The sequence below is a fragment of the Haemorhous mexicanus genome, chromosome 1, assembly GCF_027477595.1.
Source record: "Haemorhous mexicanus isolate bHaeMex1 chromosome 1, bHaeMex1.pri, whole genome shotgun sequence".
NCBI classification, from domain to species: Eukaryota; Metazoa; Chordata; class Aves; order Passeriformes; family Fringillidae; genus Haemorhous; species Haemorhous mexicanus.
In genome coordinates, this window is record NC_082341.1 from 135,670,339 (window position 1) to 135,697,552 (window position 27,214).

Genomic DNA, 27,214 nt, shown 5'->3' on the forward strand with positions numbered 1-27,214 from the left:
CTAGGGAGGTCCTAAGATGCTTGCACAGAATTGCCACTGCCAGCCTTGAAATTGGTATCAGTGCTCCAGCCACCATTTCTCTAGAGCTTGGAATCACCGACAACATCAAAGAGATCGGGTTGGACAGGGCAGCTCTCAGTCTCTTGCTGAGTTGCAGTGTGAGGATCACAGGCTGATCCTCTCAGGGCTTCCACATCCTACTGCAGTAGCTTGTTTTCTTGGCCTGAACAATTTTAGCCCTTCTGACTTCAACTAAGAAGCAGATTTAATTGTGCAGCTAAAACTAATCAACAAGTTTTAAACATCTCAGTCTTGAAAACAGCCTGAATTATACACATCTTTAATTTTAAATCCCTAAGATATGCTAAATGGGAAACATTGAGAAAACTTAATTAGTCTGACTGCTTCTTCCTAGAGTTCCTAATTACTGTGGGTACTTTTCTTGTCCACCAGCACTGCTGGCTAGATTTTAGGGCAGATGTTCTTGTGCAGTCATCATTAAAAGCACAAGCATTGGATGCTGTTGAAGCCTCCAAGTGCTCAGCATTTATGTCTTTTATTTCAGGATGCTGGAGGGGAAGAAGGGATCATCACAGAGTTAAAAATGTCATTTGCTTTCTGTATCTTTGCACTGCAGCTTCTCTCTTTCGGTCAGACAAATAGCTGCCAGGAAATTTGTTAAGGGTATAATGCTTTTGAGACATAGTCCTCTGTTTTTGAGAGCATTATCTCTGATTAAAAACCTTTTCACTCAGTATACTCAACCCAATGACAATTTCACTATCCCTTAACCAAAGTAATGACTTCAGGTTTCTAATTAGAGAGCAAGAGGGAAGGGACTGCCTGTGGTTCCTGGAGCCTGAGCTAAGAGAGTGCTAAGAAACACTGTAATAATTTAACAGGTATGAGAGCTCCTGCCTGCTGAGCCAGCTCTCCCGCATCTGTGCAAATGGGAGGGATCACTGCTTTGCCCATGGCTTGTGTCAATCCTCCCCAGCCAGACCTCCTTTGGTTTCACCTCCCTGAGATCTGTGAGCTGTGGCTTGGCCCTTGGCTCCAGCTGTTATTACATTTACCTGGGCAAAAACATCTTCCCCCCCAGTTTTAGGTGTAGAGCATCATTTTTGGGGAAAAAAAAAAGAAAAAATTGTAAGTGTTGGATACATGTCCCCATCAGGAATAGCATTATTCCTTGCATTTTGCTGCTTTTATTCAGATCATTTACTTTTTCTTTTGATTTGCGTTGTGTTTTAAATTTGTTGAGATAGGGAAAAGCGTGGTTGCTCTTCTACTGTTTCAACGAGTGAATGTTTGGCCACTCCATTTGCTAAAATAGACATTGGTAAAGACACTCTGGGTGCCTCATCTAATTCCACAAAACCCTTGGGCACTCAAGACACAGCACAAGAATCTAATTATTAGGTAGTTATTGTTGTCTCCTCTACTAGACCCTATTTTTCCAAACCTAGAGCCACCTTTGGAGTCACAGCAGTGAGCCCTGCTGGCAGTGGTGGGATGTAATGGCAGTCTGTCAGCCTGGAAACAGCATGACTGTACTTACCTGGAATGAATTACTTATTTAAAATCTCACTTGTGTGCTTTTTGACCCTGAAAGGAATATGTGACAGGGGAAATATTCTCTTCTTCACTCAATGCTTTCTAATTTCAGTGGCTGCATTTCCAAAAAGGTTGTGCTTTTTCTTTGCCTTTTCTGACAAATCTGATAATAGCTGAGGCTCAGGTTAGACTACCCAGGACTAATGAGACCTACCACTTTTTCTTCTTTTTTTCTTTCTCTTTTAGGAGTGAGAAATGGAAACTATTCCACCAAAAAGCATGCACAATTATTTTGCAATGATGGGCCTTAAAGCAAGAAAAATAATCCTGTTTTTTTTTTTAACTATCAGATGCCTGTTAGTTTGAAAGAGAGGATGTAAAAGTAAAGGGAGGATATCAATGTAAAATAAATATTGGCTAGAGTGTAAAAATTTTTCATTCAAGTTATTTTTAGGTAAGACTTATAATCCCAGTTTGCTGAGTATTTGTTGCAGTCCTTTGAACATAGAGCATGCCCTTCTGTTTTGCAAATGTGCATTTGGCTCCTGAAAGGTTTTGAATTATGTGTAGGTTGGTAGATGCATATGTATATATATGTTAATATTTATTTTTATACATCTGCTCTGTAAAAAGAGTCTGCAATTTATGTATTTGAAAGGAACCAATAGTCTAATGGTATTCTGGTGATGAAAACTTGCATTTGGGGAGCATGTCTTTCTCCTGTGGAAGGCAAGCATAGCAATGCAGAGATTAAGGGTTGTTTTTTTTTTAATGAATGTATTAAGTTCTAGCTTCTCTCTAATCATTTGATAATAATTTTCCTCTAGGCTGCTAACAATCATCATCACTGGGTCTTTCTGTCCTTTTGCATTAGTCTATAGGTGGTATTTGATTGTGGCAACATAAACAACTTTATGAGAGCGGCCTTGTTCTTGATTTCTTTGACTAAATCCAAATTGAAATGACTTCCATTTATGCAGCTGTAAACATTGCTTTTAGTTTTAGCTGAGACACAATATATCAGGATGGTGAGGTATAATAATGGTGGACTAATAGAGGTGTATTTTCTTTTCAGCATGTAGAGTTTGGTCCCTGTTATCAAATTATCTACATTTGTTGCATCATATGTAAAACGTGTCTTTTGGAATTGTTTAAAAATTTCTGTAAAAGTATATAATTTTAAATAGGCCTTTGCAGATTTTTATTAACAAATGGAGAAAAATATATATATTGATCCTTGATTTCTGCAAAATTATGATTGTGATGGAGATAATCATATTGATTCTGGAGGAGTATTTTCAAAGCTGTACTCAGCAGCTTGACACTCATGGCAGCTGGACTCACTAGTGCCTTGTTCTGTTTCTATCACCCAATCAGTCTTTGCTTTCCATGTTTTAAATGAGGCCTTCAACCATATAGGTTTAATTTGAACAAAACCAAAGTAAAGCTCAAGTTCATAAGAAAGCAGTGTGGTAAAACATTGAATGCAGTAGGCCTGTTTTAAGACAAATGTTATTTGCACTTACTGATGCACTGACTGAGGATCTTTCAGTGGAAGTAAACAGGTTAAACTTTCATCTTGAAATTAATTGTCAGCTTCTCTTAGTGTTCTTCCTGAGCTTATATGCTTTTTTTTTTCTCTTAACATATTAGCACTATGACAAGCACATTTGCTCTGTGACAAAATAGCTATCACAGCAACTCAAATTTACAGGCTGGAAGAGTTGTGCTAGTTAGGGTCATTGCCTTATTTGCTTTGTCTTCTTCTAGGATTAGTTCTGCTCTGTGGATTAGCCAGAGCCCACGTACAAGTAGCGATACACTGCCGAGTCAGATTAGGTGTGAGGAATTTCTCTACTTCCTTACTTTAAAGGCCAGAAATTCTTCAGTTTCCCCTTTATTTTCCTAATGAAGCCCTGTGTAATTTTATGGACTATTAAAACAGAGAGATTCTGGGATTGTGAAGAACAATGTTGCAGCAGGTGTCTTCACTGTACCTTAATTATTTTTATATTTATTTTTTTAAGTGTGGGGGGGTTTATTTTTGTAGTTTCGCTGACAGAAATATGCAATCTGTTGCTTTAGATATTGAATAAATATTCATTCCTGCTACTTTGTGTTCATCACCCTCTGGATAACATGATTTTAGACTAGAGCAGAAAGGTTTTGGGGTTCTCTGAACCCTAGTCTCAGTGGTGGCTTGCAGCTGAGGTGCCCTGCACTATGGTTTAGCCAGATGAGAAAGGTGTGAAGGGAACAGTGTTGGTGCAGTGCTATGCTCCATTTCACATGCCTTTTGCAGCCCCAGGAAGTGTCCCTGGAGCTGTAGGCTTTGTGGCTCTCAGAACTCCAACCCCAAAGACTGAAAATTCCCACATCTGGATAGTCCTGAACCTTGCAGTAAGGTTTAAACTTTGTTTCAAGATCTTCTCAACATTTCTGTTACTAATTAAATAACTAAATATACCCTGGAGATCAAATGCAAAAGATATTTCATCACCAATATCTGGAGCATCTAACATGTAATGAAATAACTTACTGGCTTAGAGCTCAAGTACGGCATTACTCAAGTAACACAAATATTTTAAATTATATTTTATTGTTGTAGGCAAAGTATATTCTTCCAGCTTTGTATAATGGTCCTCCATCTAAAATCTATCATGAAGAGTTTGATAGTCTCAGTGGGGTGCAAAAATAGAGACAGTAAAACCATGCTCATCCTGTGGGTGTGGTTGAATAAATGCAATTTTGATTTCTGTGACATAAAATACAACAGACTTGTAGTGTGCTTAGGATGTGTTTTACTTTAATTAGGTGACTGGTTTGATGGTTTGGGATTTTTTTTCACAACTAGTTAAGCCCAAGGATGCTCATTAACTAACTCTTCTCAGCACCATCTGGGCAGAAGGGAGCTCTGCTTAGTTGGGTCCTATGACCACAGGCATTTCTAGTAGTGGACTGCTTGGTGGGAAGGATCCTACAGGAACTTTGGGATTAAACATCCAGCTGCAATCGTATCGAGGAGCAAAGGCTACTGCAAATGAGAACCTGTGTGTTTCCTCTCTGTCTCCAGCATCCTCTAGAAGAGCAGGCCTAAAGGCTTGCTTTAAACTGGTTTGTGAGTTAGGAAATAGCTCCATTTCTTGTAAAATACAAGGAAGCTTCTTGAATGGATTGAAAATGCAAATGAATGCAGATAATTACTGCAAACAGAAATGCTGCTCAAAATCTTGACAAATGGGTCATTTTCATGGTTCTCTCTCCCCACATGTGACTTCTAAACAGTCTAGGGAGTGTCTCTTTCCACAGCATTTCTGGGATGATTTTGGAAGTTGTTGGAACAGGGTGGAGCAAGGGTCTAGCCCTGGGTGCTAGCAGGAGGCTCTTTGGCTAGCAGAGAACGTTGAAGAAAGCACTTCAATAGTTTGGGTTTCTAAGCAGCCTTATAATGTCAGCTACATGGTGCAGTTACACAGAGAGTATAGAAACACAGAAATGCATTTGGTCAGGAAAAGATGGTTCAAATGGGTCCCAGTATTCACTTGACCCTTTTGTGTGACATTTAAAGCTTAATGGCATTAAAATAAATCACATGCTGAATATTTAACTGCTTTACTGAGCTGAGACATAAACAAACACATGAAAAAGAATTTTAAATTAGAGAAACTGCTGATTTTGCAATGACTTTCATTCCACTTACAGTGTTTAAAAGAGAATGCAAAATGTAAGTAAGGCTTTGTAAATCCAACTATCACTTTTACAACTATCAACTTTTTAAATAGTCTCTGCATAACATATGCAGGTATATACATAATTTTAAATCACAAATTAAGTAAATTATATTAAAATATACATAATATCTACAAACATAAACAGGCATATAATACAGGTACATAATCCTTCTAAATTTATATGCTCTAAGTAGGGAATCCCCTAAACAGGGATCTGTGGTTTAGTTAGCCAGGGTGGTCACAGAGCCAGAACACAAAATACAAAAGTAATTCAAGGGTCCGTGTTGCTTTGGAAGAAAGAAGTCATGCCTCACCAGACTAGCAAGGAATTTTCAGAAGAGTTTGTAACCATTTCTGTTGCTGGATCTGGTCAGTGAAGTATAGCTGAGTCTTCAAAAGCCCCAGGATCAAAGACTACAGAGGAAGAAGGTACTGTGAGGTGAGGTATTTTCCTTCTTTGTGGTAAATACCAGATTTTTAAAAGGTAGAAATAAATTGTCAGTCTTCTTAATGGAGAAAGTCTATATCAGGCTGCCCAGTCACCTTTTTTTTTTTGCTTTGGATGTTCACAAAACTCCATGTTAGCTGCAAAGGGAGTGAACAGCAAGGATAGCAAGTTGGCAAAGTTTGCTTCAAATATTTGATATCAAAACTAAAGCTGACTGTGAAAATGTGACAGTAATCTTATAGTAGAAAATATACAAAGAATACAACAAGCAGTGACATTTTTGTGTCAATAAATGCGGAGTGATGCAGTACAGGAACTATGGATACAGAGCAACAGGATCCATGTTATCTTGAAGAAGAATGATCTGGGAATCACTGTGGATAATTGTCTGAAATTGTCAAGTCAATACCCAGGGAAGGTAAAAAACACTGTTTCATGCAGCTGAGGAAGGAAGGAAGGAAGAGAGAAAAAGCAGAAAGGAGATCAAGTCATGGTGTGCTGTAGTCACATCAAGAGTCCATTCACGTGCTGGTGTTTGCAAGCAGTACTGGGCTTCTCATCTCAGGAATGGTGAAACACAGCTAGGAAAGGGAGAAGAAGAATCACCAGAAGAACAGGAGGATTATTCTGATTAAACTGTATTAAGCCACCAGTGGTAGGAAGCTGAATGAAAAAGAGGAGGGTGCTGCTCCTACAGCTCACAAAGTGAGAACTGTAGTGAGCCCACAGGAAATGCTCAGGCACACCATGCATTGCCACAGGGAGCTGTGGGCAGAACTGTAAACAGGTTCACAAATTAGTGATGAGTGTGCTGTGGAGGATCTGTCCATCCTGGAGGATGAACCTGCAAGTGGGTCATGTTTAGGCAGCACCAGCTAGGGAGACTTACCCTTTTCTCTTTTTTATTAAAAAAAGAACCTTGACAATTTAAGGTAGAGGTTGGATGAATGGAGAAAGAACTTCCAGTGCTTTTTACTATTGAAGATTTATCTGGGTTTTGTGGGGTTTTTCTCAGTCAAGGGCTGTTTAGAATACTATTTTATAGTGTCTAGTCAGCCTGTGCTCTATGAAGTAGAACTGCTTCCTTCCCTGGCACCTCATTTCACAGCATTTCATGCAAGTTTGGGTTGGATCCCCTGCTGTCACTGGTCCTCTGATGCAATAAGTGAAAGGTTAATGCATTGCAAAAGTAACTGTGATAATCCTGAGCTGTAATTTAGTCAGTTTAGTGAATCCACAGGACTCATTCTGAAATGCATTAAGCAAAACAAGAAGTAATGCAAACTTCATATTGTTTCCCTTATACTGTAGTCTCATTTAATTAGTCACTGAAACAACCTCCTGAAAGCTTTCCCTCTGTCTTGTTGTTTGAATCATGAATTTTAAAGACTTTGGAGAGAGTGACTCAGGAGGTGAAACAGCAGGGCTTCTGTTGTCATTTATAGGCTCTGTACTGGAAACTATTTCAGTGTCAGTAGCCATGAAACTCAAGTAACTTAGCCTGTAATTTCATCATTTCAGACTAAGTGACAAGAAAACTGATGCTGTCAGTGCCCACTAAAGAGCATTAGCATTCTCCATTGCCTCTGCTTACTTGAAAAATGGATAATGAAATAATTGGCAATAAAGGCAGCTCTCAGGTTATCCCACAAAGGAAGAGGTTCCTATGACCACCAAAATACATGCAAGAGATGCCCACAATAACTGGGTTTTCATTACAGTAGTAGTTCTGCAGACTGAGGTTAGGCAGGGACAGCACACAAAACATCTGTCCAACACCTAAAACAAGCAGTCAAGCACTCTACAGGACTTGCAGCAGAAGAGATGTTGAGATACCTATGGAGCATTCCAGCCAGCCCATCCTAAACACAGCTACCATTGCAGAAGATTTGCTCCACTTGAGGTTTGTGACCTGTTGGGCTTTAGAAAGGCACAAAATAAAAATAAAAATAAGGAATTGTGTTCCTGTTCCTTTCTTTCATCTGTTTTTCCTTTTGTAGGTCTTTGGCACATCTCCTTTGAAGGAAAAGCCATGTGTCTTCTTACTTCCACCCTGAAGTTTTGACCTTTCAAAATGTGTGAGGCAGAAATGCTGCAGCTATGAGAAGGGACAGGCTATTGATTCTATTACTGTGTGTGAGGAATAGTATGCTCTTAACTTCTGTGTTTATGCTTTTCTGGTACATACCAATTTTTAACTGCATAGGAGATTGGGATATGTCCCTTTGCCTCTTATTTCATTTTTGAGTACTTGATGTAAAAGAAAAATATATGTATATTTCTTCAGGATTTGCTTTATTTTTAAGGCACTATAGACTTTTAGTACATTCCTGAATAGTGTCATTGGCATGAAAAAGGTCTGACATTAGAATAAACTTGAAAATTAAGTAAAAGCATTTTTACTGTTTCTTAAAAAAAAAAAAAAGCAGGAAACAAAAGAAGTATTTAATAGATAGGGAAAAAAGGAATCTGTCTTTTATAGCCAGGGAAATCACTGCAGAAATAAAAATAAGGTTTCAGATCAGGCATCTGATATCTTGACATCTTGCTAGAAGCAATCAATACCTTTGATAGCATGTAGGTTTGTCTTGACACAAAGGTGAAGCCCAAACAGGTATTTGGAAGATGCAAGCAAAGCCTGTGTTATAACCTCTTTCTATCCGCAAACTTTTGGAAACATTGAGCAAATTATGCCTTGTTAAGGGAGGCATTCCCAACTTTGCTGTTAGGAGGTACAGCTTACTCAACAGGACACTGGCCTCAGCTCAGATGTCTGGCATCTCTTCCTTTCTCAGCTGCTGTGAGAAAATGAATCTGTCGTTTCATCTCTGCATGCCCCTTTCATCCTTCAGTCCCTCTTGTCTGTTTAGAGTGTATGTTCTGAGCTGGAGTCTTTCCTCTTTGGAGAGGTGTACATATACCACATAAAATAATGGAGTGGCAATTCTGTCACGTCCTCTAGGGACTGCTATAAAATGAAACCTGAAAAGTTACACACTTTTATAAATTATTAGCATATTAACTTCACAGGATAAGGCAACATGCATGCAGAGGTCAGTATCCCAGAGATCTAGCTCTAGTATTGAAGACCCAGGACACCCAAGAGAATTTATAGAAACAGTGGGGATTTTCCCATTGTATCTGAAAGATTCATGGCACAGCTGTGAAGTTTACTTGAAAGCAAGGACAACTGGGAAGCTATTGATAGGACTCTGTAGCAAATGTGCACTGACTCCACAACTCACATTTGACTTCCTTTGCCAATTGAGTGCTGTTTGGGGTATAAAAAGAAAAAGAAAATATAGGGAGGAGTGTAATGCGAAATGTTTTAAGATATAAAATTACTCTGAAGTTACCACACGCTTTGCATGCTTTCTCCCTTGAAGATATCTGTGTTTTATAGAAAACTGCCTTTGTATTCATTCTGATAATCATTATCTACTTTTCCAGTAATTTTTTGCACAAATGACAGTCATTTGAATGCTTAAATATCTGGCAATAGAGTTTTATTCTAGTTATGACTTATGACAGCAGTGCTTATGAAGGCAGTAGTGCCTGACAGAAAGTGACAAGAAGCAGCGGTCATCATTGACATGCCCATCATTCATTTTGTGGTTCATGCATCCTTTTACCTCAATAGCAGCATCTCATCTTCTTAAGCTGGCAATAAGACCTTTGTCACTTTATTAATGTGTGAAGAATTGGTGTTTGATATGAACACATTGTAAGGAAATAATATCCTTATCATCAGCTAATGAGTGCTTGCATTGGGCATTTCATGCTGAGATCAGAAGCTAGAAGGAGTGGAGTGTTTTTCAGAATTTCTCAATTTGTGTATATTTTCATCAAGTTCATTTAGTAATCATAGCTGATTACTTAAAATACATGGTCAGCATGAATTACCAAAGCAGCTGCTTTTCCCTGACTTATGCAGTGCATCAAAACAAGTATGACATAGCTGGTTATGCAGAGAATAATCAAATGAGTTCAAGACAGGAATGAACTTGGAGAATTATTTTTATCTTTTGTGAATTCTAAGAGATGTCTGAAAGACTCAAGGCACCTTGGGTTAGAGTGCCACAGGATGGCTGAGTTTGGCAGGAACCCCTTGAGCTCACCAAGTCCAACTCCCCTGCTTTAGCAGGGTCACCTGCACCAGGTTGCTGAGGACCATGTTCTGTCAAAGGATGGAAACTCTACAGCCTCTCTGGGCAACTTGTCCTAGTGTTTGACCCTGGGGGATCACCAGGCACTAGATCTAGTGCCACTGTCTAGTGGCACTAGATAGCTGCTGATGCAGTAACATGCATTAAATTAGGTAACTAAGCTGTGCTAAAGAGGGCTTTCTGTCACCTTGTAATGGTGCTATGAATTATCTTTGTATTATTTTATTGAAGCTGTAAATGATTTATTTTTTTCAATTTTTAATTTCCAGTATTTTTGATGCATTCAAGTAATATATGGCATTTTTGACAGCAGTTTTTAACATTACCACTTTTCATGCCACAGCACCTATTATATCCAGCTAGAAACACTTTCTCACTGATCTCCTTTCTGGTCAGCAGTGTTTCTCATGTGACTTGCATCACTGTAAAAATGAACAGACTGGAAAAGGACAATTAAAGAGGGTTGTTTGGCAAACATTGCCTTTTTTTTTTTATGGCTGCTCTGCAAACTCAGGAAAAGAGCGAAGTGCATGAAATGTGACAGTGTAGCACCTAGCCCATCTCTTTGTTTTCTGTTCAAGTATTGGTTCCAGCTGGAAATCAGAATTAGATATGTGGTGCACACTTACATAACACCACCCAACTGAGGATTTTTAAGTACTTAATTAAAGCTTATGGACTCTTTCAAGGCTATATGCCATTCCCTTTCTGGGTGGCTAGCATGGACATGGGTAAATAATTTATAGGTCTGTGAGCCTTGGCTCTTCATCTCTGTTACTTGACTCCTAGCTTGGTAAAAATAAACCCCCATTTGTTATTGACTGTTGTTCCTGAGACAAATGTTACATAACAACAACAACAACAACAACAGCAACAACAACAACAGTTGGTTCACAGCATTGCTTCTTCTGTTAGATTTTTAGAAAAGAGGCTGAAGGTCCCTATGGACTTTATTGAGGTAACCAAACATGACTGCAGTCCGCAGGACCCTGCAGAACTTCCTTCCCTCTTCATGGTCATCTGCAGGGGCTGGTCTGAGCCCTGGATGCCTTTACTGGTGAAAGGGCACTTGTCAGTGTCTCACTGAGCCTGGCAACCTCTGGCAGCAGAAATGTCTGCAGGCAGCTGGCATCAGCATGGAGGAGACTCAAGCTTGAAGCAGGAGACTTCCTTGCAGTGAAAATTGCTTGCAGTCACATCTGTGCCCCAGAGTGCTTCATGCCCAGAGGTTTGTGTGAAGCCCTCGGGTATAAACTCTTCCTGTGCTCAAAGCCAAGAACATGGATTTTCACTTTAGTTTTTAATTACAGAGGATAAAGCTACTTTCTTAGGGTATTTTCCTTAGTCACTCAAGATGTTTGCAGGTCACTGGTTTCAGTGCTAACCCACAACGTGACAGAGACAGCATGGCCCGTTTGAGAACCTTTTGATTTTCTTGCACTGTAATTGCTTGATGTCAAAGTCAGTAATTTTCTGATTTATAAAATCAATTCAGAGAGAAAAAAATCTTTTCCAGTGTTTCAGAGAGTTAAACATGACAAAGCAAAGGGTGTTAGTTTTTGTTCCACTCACAGAAATAAAGTGCTATTCTGTAAATCCATAGTTAGTCTTATTAGTGAAATTTCTATGACAAAATCTGGGCAATTTTTTGTCTTGAGTCTTCAGAAGTGTTCAAAAACACTAATGGGCTTGCCTTAACAGCTTAACTTGTAATGTGTCTGTAGTGCAGAAGTCCATCAGTTAAAGAATTTACCGTTGTTCAATCCTTTTATGATTGCATATATTTAAAAGGATTCAGAAGAAAATTTTAAAAGTGACTATGACTTGACATAAATTGAATGCTAAAATTATTAGAACATAATTCAGCACCTACCTAGTAACCTACCCAGTGTCTTCTGTGGGATTGCAGTACTTCAAGTCAGGAGCAAACAGGTCATTTAAGATCTAGAAGAGCTTCTTAAAATAAAATCAATCACAATACTGTATAACCTTATGCTGTAGCATTTGGTCTTTCTGCTTATCATCCCTCTTGTGAAGGGATCTTCACCTTGGGTGGAATTAAAATGCATTAACTTTCTATTCCCTCCCTCCAAAATAGCAGTGAACTGAGCCATCCAAGTCAGTCCCCATTACAGCAAGAGAAACCTGCCTGTTACCCACAGGGAGAGCTGGACTCTGAATGATTGTTTGAGTGATCAAAAGATATGTATGATAGGAATGTGCAGTTATGCTGTGAGAAATTTTGCTTTCATTCTCTTCAAAGGCTTCAGGCATCTCAGGAAAGCCAAGAAAAATCATAACAGTAAGTCTTACAAGCACACATGAGTTTATCAAAGCCTTCCTCATCTGATACTGATTTCCACTGCGTGTAAATAAATATATCAATAATTTATGTACTTCATCTTTATAGTCAAACAGTCCTGGGGTTTTTCCTTCTTACTTGGCATGAAAGGAGTATCCTCAGTTTGTGTTTCTGCCTGGAGCCCTTAGCTCTTACTTGTGAATTCACACAGTTCTCTGGGTTTGTAGACCAAGAAAGGAGTGGGTCTTGTGCTGAGTCCTTTCCAGGGAGCTGTGCACCTCCTAGCCCTGGTCAGGGAGCAGGACAAAGGAACAATGCAAAGGAATTGCAAGCAGTGAATGAGTGTGGTGAGGGAAAATATCAAATTTAGTTAATATCAAAATTTGATGTGGAGTTCTGTTAATGATGGAACGGTTGTTGACATTACAACAAAGCTGGAGAAGGCTGATAAAATTGGAGGAGAGGCAGAGGTAATGAACTGGGAAAGAAGGAAATGCAAGAGAATAGGGAGTTAGAGAGGGTCAGTGGGTACTGGAGCAGAGAATAGCCAGGTTAATTATCCTCTGCCAGCATCTCTTCTGCAGCTCCTAGTCAGGTGGCAGCTTCTCCAGCTCACCTTGGCTTTGGTCTGCCTTGAGTGATGCCTTGCAAGCATTATTTGTGCTCCCTGAACCCACCTAGCTTGGGAAAAAGTAGTCCTTTCCCTGCCCAGATAGTCCTAGAGGGAATCAGTTGTTCCTGAATGGGAAGAATTGTGATTTCACTCAACTTCCTTCTGCCCCAGCTGATGAGGACTCCTGACTGTGAGAGGAATGTAGTCCTGGGCTACCTGGGATACCCCAGATTATCTGGAAACTTGTTCTGAAACAGCACATCCTTGTGATGGAGAGGGGCTCAAAGGCAGAAGCAAATTCCAAAGTGTTCCCCAGCACAAGTAACAGCAAGGAAAGGATTCATAAATCAGTTGTAACTCATCAGTGGAGAACAGGGGAAGCGCTGCTGTGGAGTTACTGTAGGGATTTTCCTGCTTGAACTCTGTTAGTTTCAGAAGAAAATGGATGCATACTGTTGCTGAGGAAACGAGTCTCCCAGGGGAAGCTTGGCTTTTCCCCAGTGTGAATTTCTGCTGCCTCATGCTCACACCAGTCAATTAACCTAAACCCTACAAACTGCACATGGCACGGCTCTGTACAGAGATTTTATTTCAAATGTATTATGAATTTTATACAGTTGCATGTGGCTTTAATCATTAACAGCCAAGGAACAGATTCAAGTTTATATTCCCTTTTAAATATTTGTATTCCTATAATGGAACTTTGCCCATTTTTCTCTGTAGGTGCCAGCTTGCATACTGACATCAATAAATACTTCTGGTTTCATCATTCTCAAGGGGACACGATGACAGTTCAGGATCCAAACCAGATGAATCTCTGTGCTGCTGTTTGGACTGTTGTCTCCTATGTAATTGCTGACATGGAGGATATGTTGCCAAGGTAATAAAACAGCAAGAAAGAAGATTTCTGTTCTTCAGTAAAGAATGTAAGTCCACTAATGTATGTGGACTGCAGCCGTAGTAAATTCTGCTACCCTTGGTTTTCTGCTTTATTATTACATCTGTTTTCCTCAAAACACGTTCTTTTTTATGCATTCCTGCTTTTTGCTGTTTTGATCTCTTCCACTTGTGATTTTCACTTAAATGTATTCCTTTAAGTACTTCTTATATTTCAGATGAAGATATGATACCTCTTTGACTATGATATAATAACTATTTGTATGCACAGTGATCTTGTGCAGCAGAAAAAATATACCAAATAAATTTTTTGCATCAGACAAGTGTATTGATTTTGAGTACATGTTTATTGGTCTTGTTTCTGTCTTTCATTTTGTGCATTGGAATTATGTATTATTAACCAAACAGCTCTTTATTTTCACTGTTTTAAGGTAATACTGTAGTTTCTAGAAGTTTTCAGGTTATAGGACAAATAAATCTTGTCTTTTTTAATGGTAATATATGATAGAATGGTCAAATTATAGTCAAAATGCTTAAATAGTATAATAGCTTCACTCAGGTCCATTTTTAGGTCTTATGGGAAGTTCCCCAAAGACTCAGATAAACCAGGACACAGAGATAGAAAGCCAGCAGAGGATTCCCAGCTCTCCTGTGTCTTTTTGGGCACCTCCTCATGAAAAGCCATGTTTGTCTTTTTCTTTCTCATGCAAGACTCACCATCGTGACAGGCAGAGAATTTTGTGTGGCAGTTTTTCTGTGAAATGCCATGTTTCAGAAAAAACACACAGCTGTGATTTGTGACCTTCAGTACTTGCCAGCTGACATCCAAACAAAATGTAAGAGCAGATTTTGATTCAGAATCCTGAAGCCATTCCTACTTGCCCCTGGCTTGCAGGGATGGTCTCCCGTGCTGAAGCTGGGCTAGAGGATGCTGGTACAAATTTACTTTGATGGAGGGATTAACCTGGGAGTTTGATTCTTATATACTTTGTTGGTTTGGGGGTTGGGGTTTTTTCTTGCTTACTGAGATTATGAATGTTCAGATGAGTTTCAGGCATGTCTGTAGAGAAGGTATAACTGGGCTTGGGGAATATTTTAAGGCGTATGATTTCTGCTCATTTACTTGTGACGTGATCCTCGTTTGTGGTTTTAAATTTTACAACAAGCAAACTTAGTGTGTGAATAACTGCTGCAATGTAGTCAGCACCAAACTGTAACTGATGTTACAAACATGGAGCATTATACCAAATAGCAGGCAGTCCCTAGTGCTGTTAATCAGTTCTGCTGTTGAGCAATAGCTGAATCATGAGCAATTCATTTTTATAGAATTCATAATCATGGTATCTGTTTACTGTGATAATAGCTGTTTTCCATCAAATTTATTAACTATTTCAATGTTCCCTCCAAATCATTTCAAGAGCATAAAAGCTGCCTGGAGATACGCTGCTCTATCTTTCTAAAGAAACAATATTGAAATAGAGTTAGCAAAGGGTTCCTCTGCTTTCAAGGCATGATGCCTGTGTTTCTTTTTGCTTGACAAGAGCATACTTGGAAGTGCTCACCACTGACAGATCCTCAGCTGTCTCCAAATCCAGCTTTTTGTCCTTCACACAATGTGACTGTTTCCTGAATTGTTGTTCCATATTGTTTTCCCTTAGGGTGTGAGGCTTTGTACATCAGAAATTCAGAAGGATGTTCTGTGAAGTTACCTATATTGTTGCAAATCTTAACCTGTGCTCTCTTGGAAATGGTGTTTGTGTTTTTCTCCGTTGCCTCAAGTCAAACAGAAAATCTCTGGAGTCAAGAATACTCCTCTGCAGAGAAGAATAACACTACAAGTGTGCACATGGCACCACAGCACATGTCAAGATGTGCTTGTCAGCTCCTAAGTAAGAAAATTAACCCTTCCCAGGCCAAAAGCAACACAACTATATAAGATAGACTGTAAAAATTAAGACCATGATGCCCCTGAAGAAAATGTAACCTTCATGTCAGCTTCAGATACACCACAGCTCTAGAGAGAAGCATTGGTTTTGGAAAAAAGTTTCAAAAACCAAAACTGTTTTAATAGAAATAATGAAAATAAAATTATCTTATTTCTGAGATTGAAAAACAAGTTATTTTTTTTTTACTTGTAAAACCAGATTTCATTAAAATAAGACATTGTCTCTGAGTCTCCCTGTTTTTATCCTGATGTGTATTAGCTCTCAGACCTATCTGTCCATAGTATTCTCCTGGTAATCTGCCTGTTCAGATGTGCCTCCCTCAAAACTTTCCATAAACAAGGCGATGCTAATAAATTTCTTTTCTTTCCAGTGGGATTTTGTACCATCTGTGCAATAGCTTATTTTTACCACTGCTCAGTGTAGCAATGATGTTATTCCAATTAGTGGCCACTAAACATGGATCACTTGGTCAATTTTCAATTCAAGAGCACTTCTGAGGTGATCCAGGTAAGCCAACATAACTTTTCCTTCCACTCATATACCATTAATCTTTGAGAATCTTTCTCAACTTTTAATTTGGGAAGTAGTATCTTAGGACATTATTTATATTACTATTATTGTGAGGGTCACCTGCCATAAATCTGTGCTTATCATAAATAATTTATAATATTCTAGGTCAAAGGGACCATGGGTACATTTCCCTCCAATAAACATTTGGGGTTTTTAGTGCAAAGATCTGTGAGGTGAGAGCTGAAAAAGCCAGCACTAGTATTTAAATCTATGTCAAAAATTTAAATTTCAAAAGATAATTTTCCTCAAGGTTTTACAAATCTCTTGCATCTGCTGAGAAGGGAGGCCCCAGGGTAGTCTTCCTTTCAGCTACAACTTGAAGCTTTCAGACATAGTTACAGAGGGATGAGGCCAATACATAATTCATTTACCTGACTAGACCATAGTACAAATGCTGATGAAAAATCTGTTTTCAATACTGCACAATGTAATGTAAGTAATTTTGCCAGTAATAAAAGAAGGATTTTAGGGTGGGTTTGCTTTTGTCCTTCATTGTGCCAAGTCAATAGTGACATTTCACTGTCTCTTTGAATGATTCTATGTGTTCTCACAAGACTTTTAGCTCCCTTAAAATAATTAAAAACAAAGAGAGAGTTGAAGCAGTGCTGATTCTGCTGCTCCATTACAAACATCCTTGGCTGTGTATTTAGTTAGTATGCTTCCCCCACAGCAATTTTAGACACTTCCATTTACCATAAGTAAATATCAAACTGATCTTGATATCTATATCTGTCTCATGAAATATACATACCATCTAAATGTGCTCAAATGATTAATTTACTGCTGTGTAATGATTAGCATAAAAATCTCATCACTGCACAGGATAGAAATGTTGCCACTAATTGCTGGTTGGAGTGAACAATGTTTTCTGCATAGAAGTTAATGATGCATTGCAGCTCTTGAATGGGAAAACTCAAGATTTTTTGGGAGAGAAGATTTTTTTCCCTTCTTTTCTACTAAATGTTAGGAGACACTCATCCTATATAAAAAAAAGGAATAGATATAATGTGATAGATATGTATAACAGAAAGGAAATTACACCTTTTGTAGGCTTCTGTCTTCTGCAAATACGTGGAAGCACTGACCACACACACACTGTGGACTTTTTCATGGTCATTTTTTCTGGAAACTCCAGCTTTTTTGCACAAAGGTATGGCCAGCTATGGGCCTGTGATTTGTGGTTACAAGTGTTTAATGCTAGCACCTGATTAAGGTTTCCTGATAATCGTGTTTGCACTTGGAGGAGGGGCCTTGATGACACCCTTATATCCAACTCTGTGTCCACCTTGCAGTTTAATTTCACTGCAGAACAGATCAACCTCCTGTATTTATATTAAGTTTATATCATCTGGAGGGGTTTTTATCTTTCCCTGTATTTCTCAGCACTTGTACTATGCCATAGATAATAGGAATGACTAACTGACTGAAAAAAATCTGAGTATTTTGTGCCTTAGCGCTCAGGAGCTGTGAGATGCAATCGAGATGACTCAGTTGCACATAAGCACATAAGCACATGGTAGAGAGCTCCATCAGGGCCAGCACTTGCCAGTATCACTGACCTCTGTTACTGGCAGACAGAACTACTGCAGTGAATTTTTCTCACTAGTCATGGTTGTCTCCATAACTGTGTGAAAATCAGGCTTATGTGAAAACTAAAGAGGAAAGCTCTGGAAGAGCGACCACAAAAGCCACAAAAAGAGCAAGGTTATACTTACTTAGGAACTGTGGCTTCAAGTACCAATGTTCTACTCTGCTTTGTTGTGTGAGTTGGGGACCAGTACCTAAATCTCCCTCAGTTCCACTGTTAAATGTTGGTGGTGGTGTTTGGTGCTGATGTTTGGTGTAGCCTGATGTAACAACACTGTTAAAAGATATGATTCAAATAAAATCTAAGTTCATAGCTGAGGTGAGGTTCAGTTGGAGGAGAGGAATAAGAGGTATACACCTTCCAGCTACATGAGAATTCACCTGTAGAATGTGTCTTTTAGTAATTACTGTTTGCATTTGCAATACTTGCATTATTCACATTATTTGCATTTACTATTTGACATGAAAAACAAAAAGAAATTTTCCTCCTTCAGATACTGCTGTTTGGAAATAGACTTTGGACAGCAGGCATATCAGTTATAAATTAATGGTGCTTCGCATCTGGGAATGATGTGGGACAATTTTGTGTGCAAAATGGTGACACAAAATGCCATCTATATATATCATTTCACTACATTGAACTATCACACACATGCTAAGTATTTCACAGAATCAGGGGCCACACACTGGGGCAGTCTGGGAAAAGGGAATGGGTTCAAATCATTTCCCAACAGTCATGCAGCCAGTCAGTCCTAAAGCTAAGTATAGTTTAGTTTCTCCTTCAGCCAATCTGTGCTGCCCATAAATGAGTTGCTACTTTCTTTTTATATTACTGAGAAAACTTTGTAGCTAAAGTGTAAAATTTTGTGCAAAAATGACACTTTTGACTGATTATGGGCAGTGTATGTGGACTGAACTCTCGGGAAAGTCTTCAAAACTGATTTCACTGAGGTTTTCTGTGACTCAATTTATGATCTCTGGAATATGTCAGCTTCAGCTTTGTGAGTGTGATTATGCAATATTTTGCTTATTCTAAATTGTCTATATATTTTGCTTCTTCCAGGGATATTATGTCAGTAATACAGCTGCAGAGAATTCATATAATTACTGGTACTTAAAAGCAAATTTCACAGTTCTTTTGCACTTCATCATTTTTTATTTTGCTTTAAGTTTCTGTCACTGGGACAGAAAGGTTTCACAAATTTTAATATGAGACACAATGCAGAGACTAATGATTGTTCAAAAGCAGATAACAAAATATTCATAGCTTTTAATAAAGTGTCATGCTGATATTTCCATGGCTATTATTGAGCTTTAGCTCATCAGGAAGGTGAATTTAACAAGAGGAATTGCTAGAAAGGGAGTCGTGAGACATTTAACCACATAAAGTTAAATGTTAATGGTTTACCCCTCAAAATTGTTCATTGTAGAAGTAGAGAAAGCTATAAATACCCACAAGAAAATGCTTGGTTTTCTTCAGCAATGATTCCCAGGGCTGAGTCCTGTGTAGGAGGTATTTTAAGCCTTTATAATGTAGCCTGAACCCTCAACATGAAATGCTGAAATGCAAACACACATTAGCTGTGAATTCCTATATTCCTTTTTCTCAACATAAACAGGATGCAGCTCTCTTGGGAATTCAGCTCAGCTTTGGTATTGCTGTCCCTCCAAGCAGGACTGCCACTGGCTATAGAGCAAGTCTGTTGGAAGGATAACTAGAAGGAGTAGAAGAAATTACTTAAAATGTTGGTCTTGTTAGATCTTTCTAAAACAGTGAAACTGGGGGGTTTAATGCACAAATGCCTTTAGTTTGTTAAACAGCTGAACTTAGGTTTCAGCATGTGCAGTTGTTGGAACTCTTTTCTTTCATAAACAGTGGTGTTTTTATAGGTATGAGGAGATAATAAATGAAGTCATTCAGTAAGCTCTGTGTAAGTACCACATGTAGTAAGTAATACACAGCCTAAGTTACAAAACATATAACTTAGATCAACATTTGTCAACAGGAACTAGCTTTTAAATATGAAGAGAGGATTAATTTTGTTAGAAGGAAACAGTTGTGATAGAAGGAAGTATAAACTTTTACTTTCAATACAGCAAAATCTCATTTCAGGTGTTCCACATAGTGTGTTTGCTAGAACTCAGGAGGAATTAGAGAGGATGTGCATAGCCTTCCCTGTTGAACAAAATTCCAAGAGTGCTTGCTGGCATCAGTAGAGGCTGTCCCTCCAGAGACCCCCTGGTTAGGGGGTTGTCCATCCCCTGTGTATTTGATAACACTGGGTGTGCCATATTCCCACAACTATGTAAGCTTGAATTTATGGGGTGAGGACCAGAAGCATTTATTGGGAATGTTCTGCAAGAAGTGTGTGACACAGCTGTTCTTGACACCACATCTTCATGTGAAAGCAAATAGTGAACCAGCTGTTGGTAGCTCAGCCAGCCCCTGAGTGGCTCTGTGGGATGTGTGAGTGCTCCAGGCTTCTCGTGGAGGAAGGAGAACTGAAGATTGCTGATGAGAGCCCAGGTGTTTGGTTGACCTTGTTCTATACCAGGAATGTGGGGTTGTCATAGAGAATCTTTCTGCTCATCCCCTGGATGCAGAGGACCTTTGTATCCGTGCTCCCATAGAACTAGAATGAGGAAAGTTTTCATACTTGGGGACCTTCTGGAGGTGAGTACTCTTTTTTTGCTCTCCAAATTCTCAAAGTTCAGGAAGAGCTTGTGGTCTCAAGCTCTTTTTTGCCTCCCAAGCTGCAGTACTTATATATCTTTTAGACTTGGATTTGAAATGGATTTGTAATATACAGCATTGTCATCACACTGTGGAATCACCGAGGTCTAATGCTTTTCATGTTCCGTATCTCTGCATTTCAGAGCTGTGTCTAAACAAGCAGGAACAGTAATGGCTGTCAGCAGAGTGCTTGACAATATCTTCAAAGCAGAAGAGCTGAGTAAACATTTGCTGTGTGTGCTCTATTAGGTGTCAACAAAAATTTTATTCCTCCTTGCCTCATCTGTGAAGTGATGGAGGGGGAGAATATTACTGCTCTGTGATTCTGCAAGTTAGACTGGCTGCTACAATACTACTAAGTCAATTTGAGGCACGAGATTATATGAGACATCAGAATTTGGCAAACTTCAGGGAAATCACAAATGTAGCAACATTGTTTATTGCATAGTGTTTATTCAACAGTACTGAGTGATCCTTTAAAACAGAAGTGAAAGTGGCTTATAGTATTTGCAGAAACATTCTGGTGACAAACTAAAGCTTTGTAGGACTGGTGTTACCTTATTGTAATAAACTGACAAAAGTAAAATTAATACCTGGGGTTTTTTAACTTACGCTTTTAGATTCCTCTATGGGAAAAAAAGATCAGCGTAGCTTAAAATAACTATAGAAAGGGTTCCAGGGGTCCTTTGATTTACACTGGCTTAAAATATCAAGAAACAAAGATTGAAACTTCAGAAAATCATTGGTCAACTCAGTAGGAATTTCTTCAAAAATATTTGCAAATGTTAGCATATGGTGTTGGGGTTTTCTGCAGAGTTTAACACAGAAAGCAGCTATATTAGACATTTTCTTTTTCCCAAAGTTATCCTGATTTTGACAAAAATCCTCCTATTGCTATTAATCTCAAATATTCTAACAAGCTCTAACTTTACTACCATGTTGTAAAATTTTACTTTCTGGCCACTTTTTTTCCCCCTTGGAATAAACTCAGTTTAGTGGTTTTAACTTAAGACAATAAACCAGGAACTCCCAAGTTCTAATTCTGCTGTGGTAACCATCTTGCTGGGTGGTCTTGGCACACCCTAAAGGTATGTCCTCTGTGTAGACTTAATTTGTTACACACTGAAAACCCCCCAAAATCATTTATTTCCTAGCCTGGGTGCAGCCAGTTTTGTTTTAATGAGATGTCTTAAATTCACTCACAGCTGAAAACAGCTGAGATTTGGGCATTTTCTAATTTATGCTCCATAGGTGAATGAACCTTTCTGATGAATAACACTACAGCTTGGCTGAAATATTAATAGAGTTGTGGTCCATCTTCACTGTGGCTGATGCACAATTTGGAGTGGAAAGGACACCAAAATTTGGTGGATTTTTGACCTCAAGACCAATGAAACCTTGGAGTTTGGGGGTATTTTCTGTTTAATAAAAAACAAACTCTCTGCACATGAAATTGCAGCTCTTTCCCTTCAAAGTTCTGCAAAAAGACTTCTAGAAAATAACATAAAGGGATAAAAAAAGGAAATTTTAGTACAAAAGCTGTCCTGTATGGTAATATCATGAGCCTGAAAACAGGGAATGTATTCCAAACTTATAGAAGTGTTGAGTTTGTTGGGTTTTTTCCTCAAACAGTGAGAGTTAATAGAAGTGCAAATAATTTTAATAATGTGTCTAATTTGTTCTTAATTCTAATTCACTTTCTTAGGGCTACAGGAAATAAGCCCTACTGGAGTTAACTCAGACAAAATTCTACAGGAAACATCCCACCCCTCTTCATTATCCTGGACAGAAATCTACACAAATCACACTGATTCTGCTTCTGTAGCTGATGCTCACTGAGCCTGTAGTACAAGTAATTAGGAGTCATCCCTCATGAAACAGTTGGAAGCTAGTGAAATGTCAGAGGATTCCCTTCCATGTTCAGTTTATTACAAATTCATGTGCTGTCCTCTCAATTTTGCTTAGTGGGTACAATTAATAACACTGAAGACTTCTCAGAGTATAAATTAGGGTTTAAATTTGAAGTAATGCCAGTGGCTTAAAGAAGACAGTTTACTGATAACTCAGTCTTCAAACTGCACAATATATCAAGTATTCACTTTCTCATCTATCAACTCTGGCTCTAGATTTGATACATGGTTTAAATGGCATCTCTTTGGAAAAGGAAATTGCAACAGAACTTAGTTGTATAAAACAGTTCTTCTTTGGGCTATAAGTGAAAGAACTTTGAAACCAAAACTGTCTTTAAAATACCTATTGCCACCAAATTTTTTTTCTAAATACCTTTCTTTAAAAGTCAGTTTCAGTTTCTATCCCTATGATATACATATTCACAATCTACACAGCTGAAATAAATCAGAGCAGGGAGGACTCCCTCTTTTTGCAGCCACTAATGTTGGCAAAAATAGTGATTTAAAAAGTAGAAACAGCAATTGTATACAACATGTTTGAGATACTGCTGTTCCAGGAATGAAAAATAAATTCTTGTCTTGTATTTAGAATGGAAGAAAACTAAACATCTCTAGGGAAATGGGATGCACAGGCTAAAATAGCAAGAAATGCAAATGGGAGGATGAGAAATTCTTACTATGCTCAAGGAAGGTAATGTAGTGCCAAGTACCTGAATCACTTGAATATTATGGTAACTGGAAAAAACCAAATGAGAAGCTGAAGATAAAAATGCCTGTAGTCAGTGCATCCAAATAAAATTATGAAAGTCATAATCCAGGAAACCCTGCAGTTGTCTCAGATGTTGTTACAGGACCAAGAGATGGGCCATACCAATGGCAGGAAGTTGAAAGCAGCTTTAAGCAAACCTGAGCCAGCTGGATGGAAGAAATGTGTAACTTATTCATTATCTTTCATCACCTGAGAAAGTGAAACTGGCCAATCTCAATGCACTTATATTAGAATTGGTTCAAGAGAAATTTGGAACAACAGTCCCTGATACAAGAGAATTGTTGGGTGAAGCTGCAGCTGGACGCGGCAGTATGTATCACTGCTGCAGCAGGGCTTTCCACCTTTTTCCTTTGGCTGAGGATTGTTTCATGGAGTCAATGCTGTGTCTCATCAAGGGTTACTTTAAAGTTTGAAACTGATGGTCATCCCATGATTTCCCCTGAGCAAGTTTTCTTTGCAAGGAATCTTCTCTACAAACATCTTTGGAGCTGGTAGCTTACTAGTGTGATAACACTGGCATTCCATGTGTTTGCTCAAAATTCATGCCCAAAAATCTTACCCTTGAATATGTCTTCCAGGAGAAAATTATGTTCATGCAACCTCAGATGTTGATTATTTGTATTGTATACAAGGATTCCTAACTGGAGAAATAAAGAAAGCAAACTCAACTGTTTTGCTGCTTCTCCAGCCTTTTGAGGTCGATGCCTCTGTGGAACCTCAGCAGCAGCCTGGGAATAGCAGGTGAAAGGAAAACTGCTGTGTGGAGAGTGAAGGCAAGGCTTGTCAGTCAATTGCTGTGCCGTGCTATTTGCCTTTGGTGTGTCACTACAAATTCAGTATCCCAACATCACGTTCAGAGAAGTTTTCCAAAAGCCAAAGGGTATTCATGTTTCACCTTCCTTTATAAAGGATGTTCTGAAACACCAAAACCTGCCTTCCTTCCCCACAAAGGGCTTCATGTGTGCAACATTGCTGTCTAATGCTATAGGTTGCTATCTAATACATTAATGTAAACAACAGGAATAAAATCTCACCAAAAATTGTTTTTACTCTTTAATCTTTAGAAGAAAATTATTGTTCATTTTTGTACATGGTTGAAGCAAAGGTTCGGCACAGATAAAGTGAGATGTTTCCTGGCAAAGGAAGGTGTGGTTCCATGAGATAAAAGGGAGATGTATGTTTTCTCACCTCTGAATTTGCCTGAAGATATGTCTTATAACAAATTTCCCCTTAATGTTGTGACAATCCACAAATTCAGGTCAATTTAAACAGCCAGCCAGTCTGCATTTTAAATAATGGTTTCCTTAATAAACAGAAAAAATCTCAGAGAGCTCCAATGTATCAAGTCCTCTGAAAGTCTCTTAATGGCAGTTAATAAAAAGAACTTCTGAATCAACACATCAGTTTCCTGGAAGCCAATGGAAAGTCATTAAATCAGAAGTACTCTAATGCAAACTCGCATCTCTGAAAGATTTCAAGCACTCACGTCGTGATCACTTTGTGTCTGGGGAAAAAGATCAAAACTTCTGTGAAGAAAATCAATGCGTTATAACACACTAATTTCTTCAAAAACATAGTTTTCACAAGAAATTGAAAATCATTCCCTCAAAGTAACTGTATTATTGGCATCCCTTCACAAAAAGCTGCATTTTCTCCCTAACTGGCTGCAGAGGGAAAGATTGTTTCATTTGGTCTTGAGAAAAGCCCACTGCTATCTTTCCTTTGTAATATGTGAAATGAAAGGACTGTGCCTGGCACAAAGACAAGCACTCCTGTGAATGCACTGCAGATTGTTTTTCATTGTATTGTTAAAAGTCTTTATTTCCAACCTGTCCCTATTTCCTAGACCTGATTACCAAAGCTCAACAAGACCTCAAACCAAACAAGGATTTAACACAACAACATAGAAAACACAACTGCATTTTAAGACTTCAAAATACTTTTCTTTCCTCTTTCAAACAGCTATTTATTTACCTTTAAACACAGACAGCCTCCAAGGTTGAAGCTGTTTATATCAAGAGATTCCTCTCCATCCCCATCTTACAGTAAAGCCTTCTGAATGTGTGATATAAACTATAACATATTTATGCAGCTTTGTGATGCTTTGTTCTGGTGCTGGTTTCACTAGCACTTGGCAGCCTCCTGAAGTTTCCTTTTCCAGAGGGTTTTGTATGTTTTTCTCCAGCATCTTGATTCCTTTGGATTTGGATGGTGACAGCCTGCAAGCATCCCTTTAATCCTGACCATGTCTTGGGATAAGAAATTAAATATGAAAAATTTTTAAAAAACAGAGAAGAGTCTGTCCATTGAGACTTCCCTATAGACAAGTGTGGTGTTTCTCTTGGCTTCATGGAGAAGATATGGTAGAACAACCATAAAGTCCCTCAGTGACTGTAGGTTGTTGCTACATGTATACCTGGCTTCATGTAAAGGCATAGGAGGTTAGGAAAGCTGGCAATGAAATCGATGTTAAGGCACAAAGTCTTTTACATTCAATATGGTTTCATGTTTTATAGAGAAAACCCTACAATGTATTATATAGAGTTCATAAACCTGGAAATGTAATAAATTCAGACATAGATCTTGAATGCACACAGGTAGGCTGGCTCCACTTACAACAGAATTCAAATACACTCTCTGTTAGATCTTCTAAACACAGGATCTTGCACCAACAGAGTGCAACACTCAAAGCTACACTCACTTTCAGAAAGTGGTATAAAAGTATACTAACTTCTCTGAAATTGAAACCTAAGTGAATTAGATTCGCTTACATCACTGAAAACAGTGTTTGCCCAAGATTTTTCATTTATTTGCACTGCAAATTTCAAGTTAGTGGGAGATTTTCTATTCCTGATAAGCCCCTAAGCTTCCCTGCTGCTACTGTGCTCATGGTCTGTAGCACTGGCTGCCCATTCATGGGCAGGTGTGCTCGTGTTTGATCAGCAAACCCTGTCTGATAAGGGTGAAATAATAATACTGTAGCAAAAGGGGTTCCAAAACTGTCCCTGAGCACTGAGAAAGGACCACTGGTGGCATATGCCCATAGCCTGGGCTGTTTCTGAAACAAGAGTTGTTCCAATATCATTTCTCTGAGGGGGTCATTTCCGAGTGTGTTGTCCAGGCATGCAGGACTTGAACAGCATCAGGTGACCTGTGGGATGGTACAGCTATGGTGAAGCAGGAGTTTGGCACTTGCACTCTCCTACTTGATTGCTGGAAGTGGAAACTCTCCAGGAGCCCACAGAAAGTGTGCAAATGTTGTTTGCACTGAGGGCAGACTGCTGTAAGGCACAAGGGCTGCTGAACAGGGTTTTTGTCTTCTGGATGGGGAACTTGTCTTCCAGGAGGAAAACTGCTGCTGCTCCTGCTGCTCCTGCTGTGGCTGCTTTGGCTCCACATGAGGGTGTAGTGACAGCAGAGGGTCCCTCCCCCAGTCGTGAGATAACCTGTGTCAACACTTGTCGCTCGCGCCCCGGGGTCAGGGCAGGAACAGGCGAGAGGCAGGATCGTAGCAAAGGCAAGGAAGGACTTTATTCAAAAGAACCGCGCGGTTTTTATAGAGCGGTACTATGGATTCTCTTCTACTGGCTAACTAACAGAAACATCTTTCTCACGCACTGTCCTTGAGAGGAATGGAAAAACAAGGTAGAAAAACAGCACCTGCAAGTTGTTTATAGTCAACGGTTATCACATCTTTCCAGCTCCCTAAAATCTCTCTACAAGCCGCTGTGAGAAACACTTGCCTTTTCTCTCTCCCTGTCCCATGGCATCCACAAACACTGTGACAGATCAGCTGGTAAAGCAATAGTGTAAAGGGCACTCCTGTGAGACACCACCCCAGTCTCCTCTTTTATAATCTGGAAATCATTCCTTGGCATTGTTTCTTCTCCAGCACTGGTAGAGGACTCAACCCTCTGCATTTTTGTACACAGAGAGATGGAAGTGAGTAGAAACACATACTTCAGGTTAATCTTTATTTACTGT

At 39.0% G+C, this 27,214-nt stretch overlaps 1 protein-coding gene across 2 annotated transcripts in view; it reads left to right on the forward strand.

Moving 5' to 3' along the window:
* The window catches only part of CPQ (carboxypeptidase Q), a 147,852-nt gene extending 131,817 nt beyond the window's left edge, over positions 1-16,035 (forward strand). Inside the window, exons 8-9 of one of the 2 annotated variants that reach the window (XM_059864224.1) lie at positions 13,541-13,697; positions 15,373-16,035. In XM_059864224.1, the coding sequence (XP_059720207.1) occupies positions 13,541-13,697; positions 15,373-15,379 (164 nt within the window). In that variant the 3' untranslated portion in view covers positions 15,380-16,035. Of the gene's footprint in view, positions 1-13,540; positions 14,038-15,372 lie in introns of those variants that run through there. The other variant, XM_059864232.1, reaches the window with a different exon arrangement.
* Positions 16,036-27,214: the final 11,179 nt, after the last annotated feature.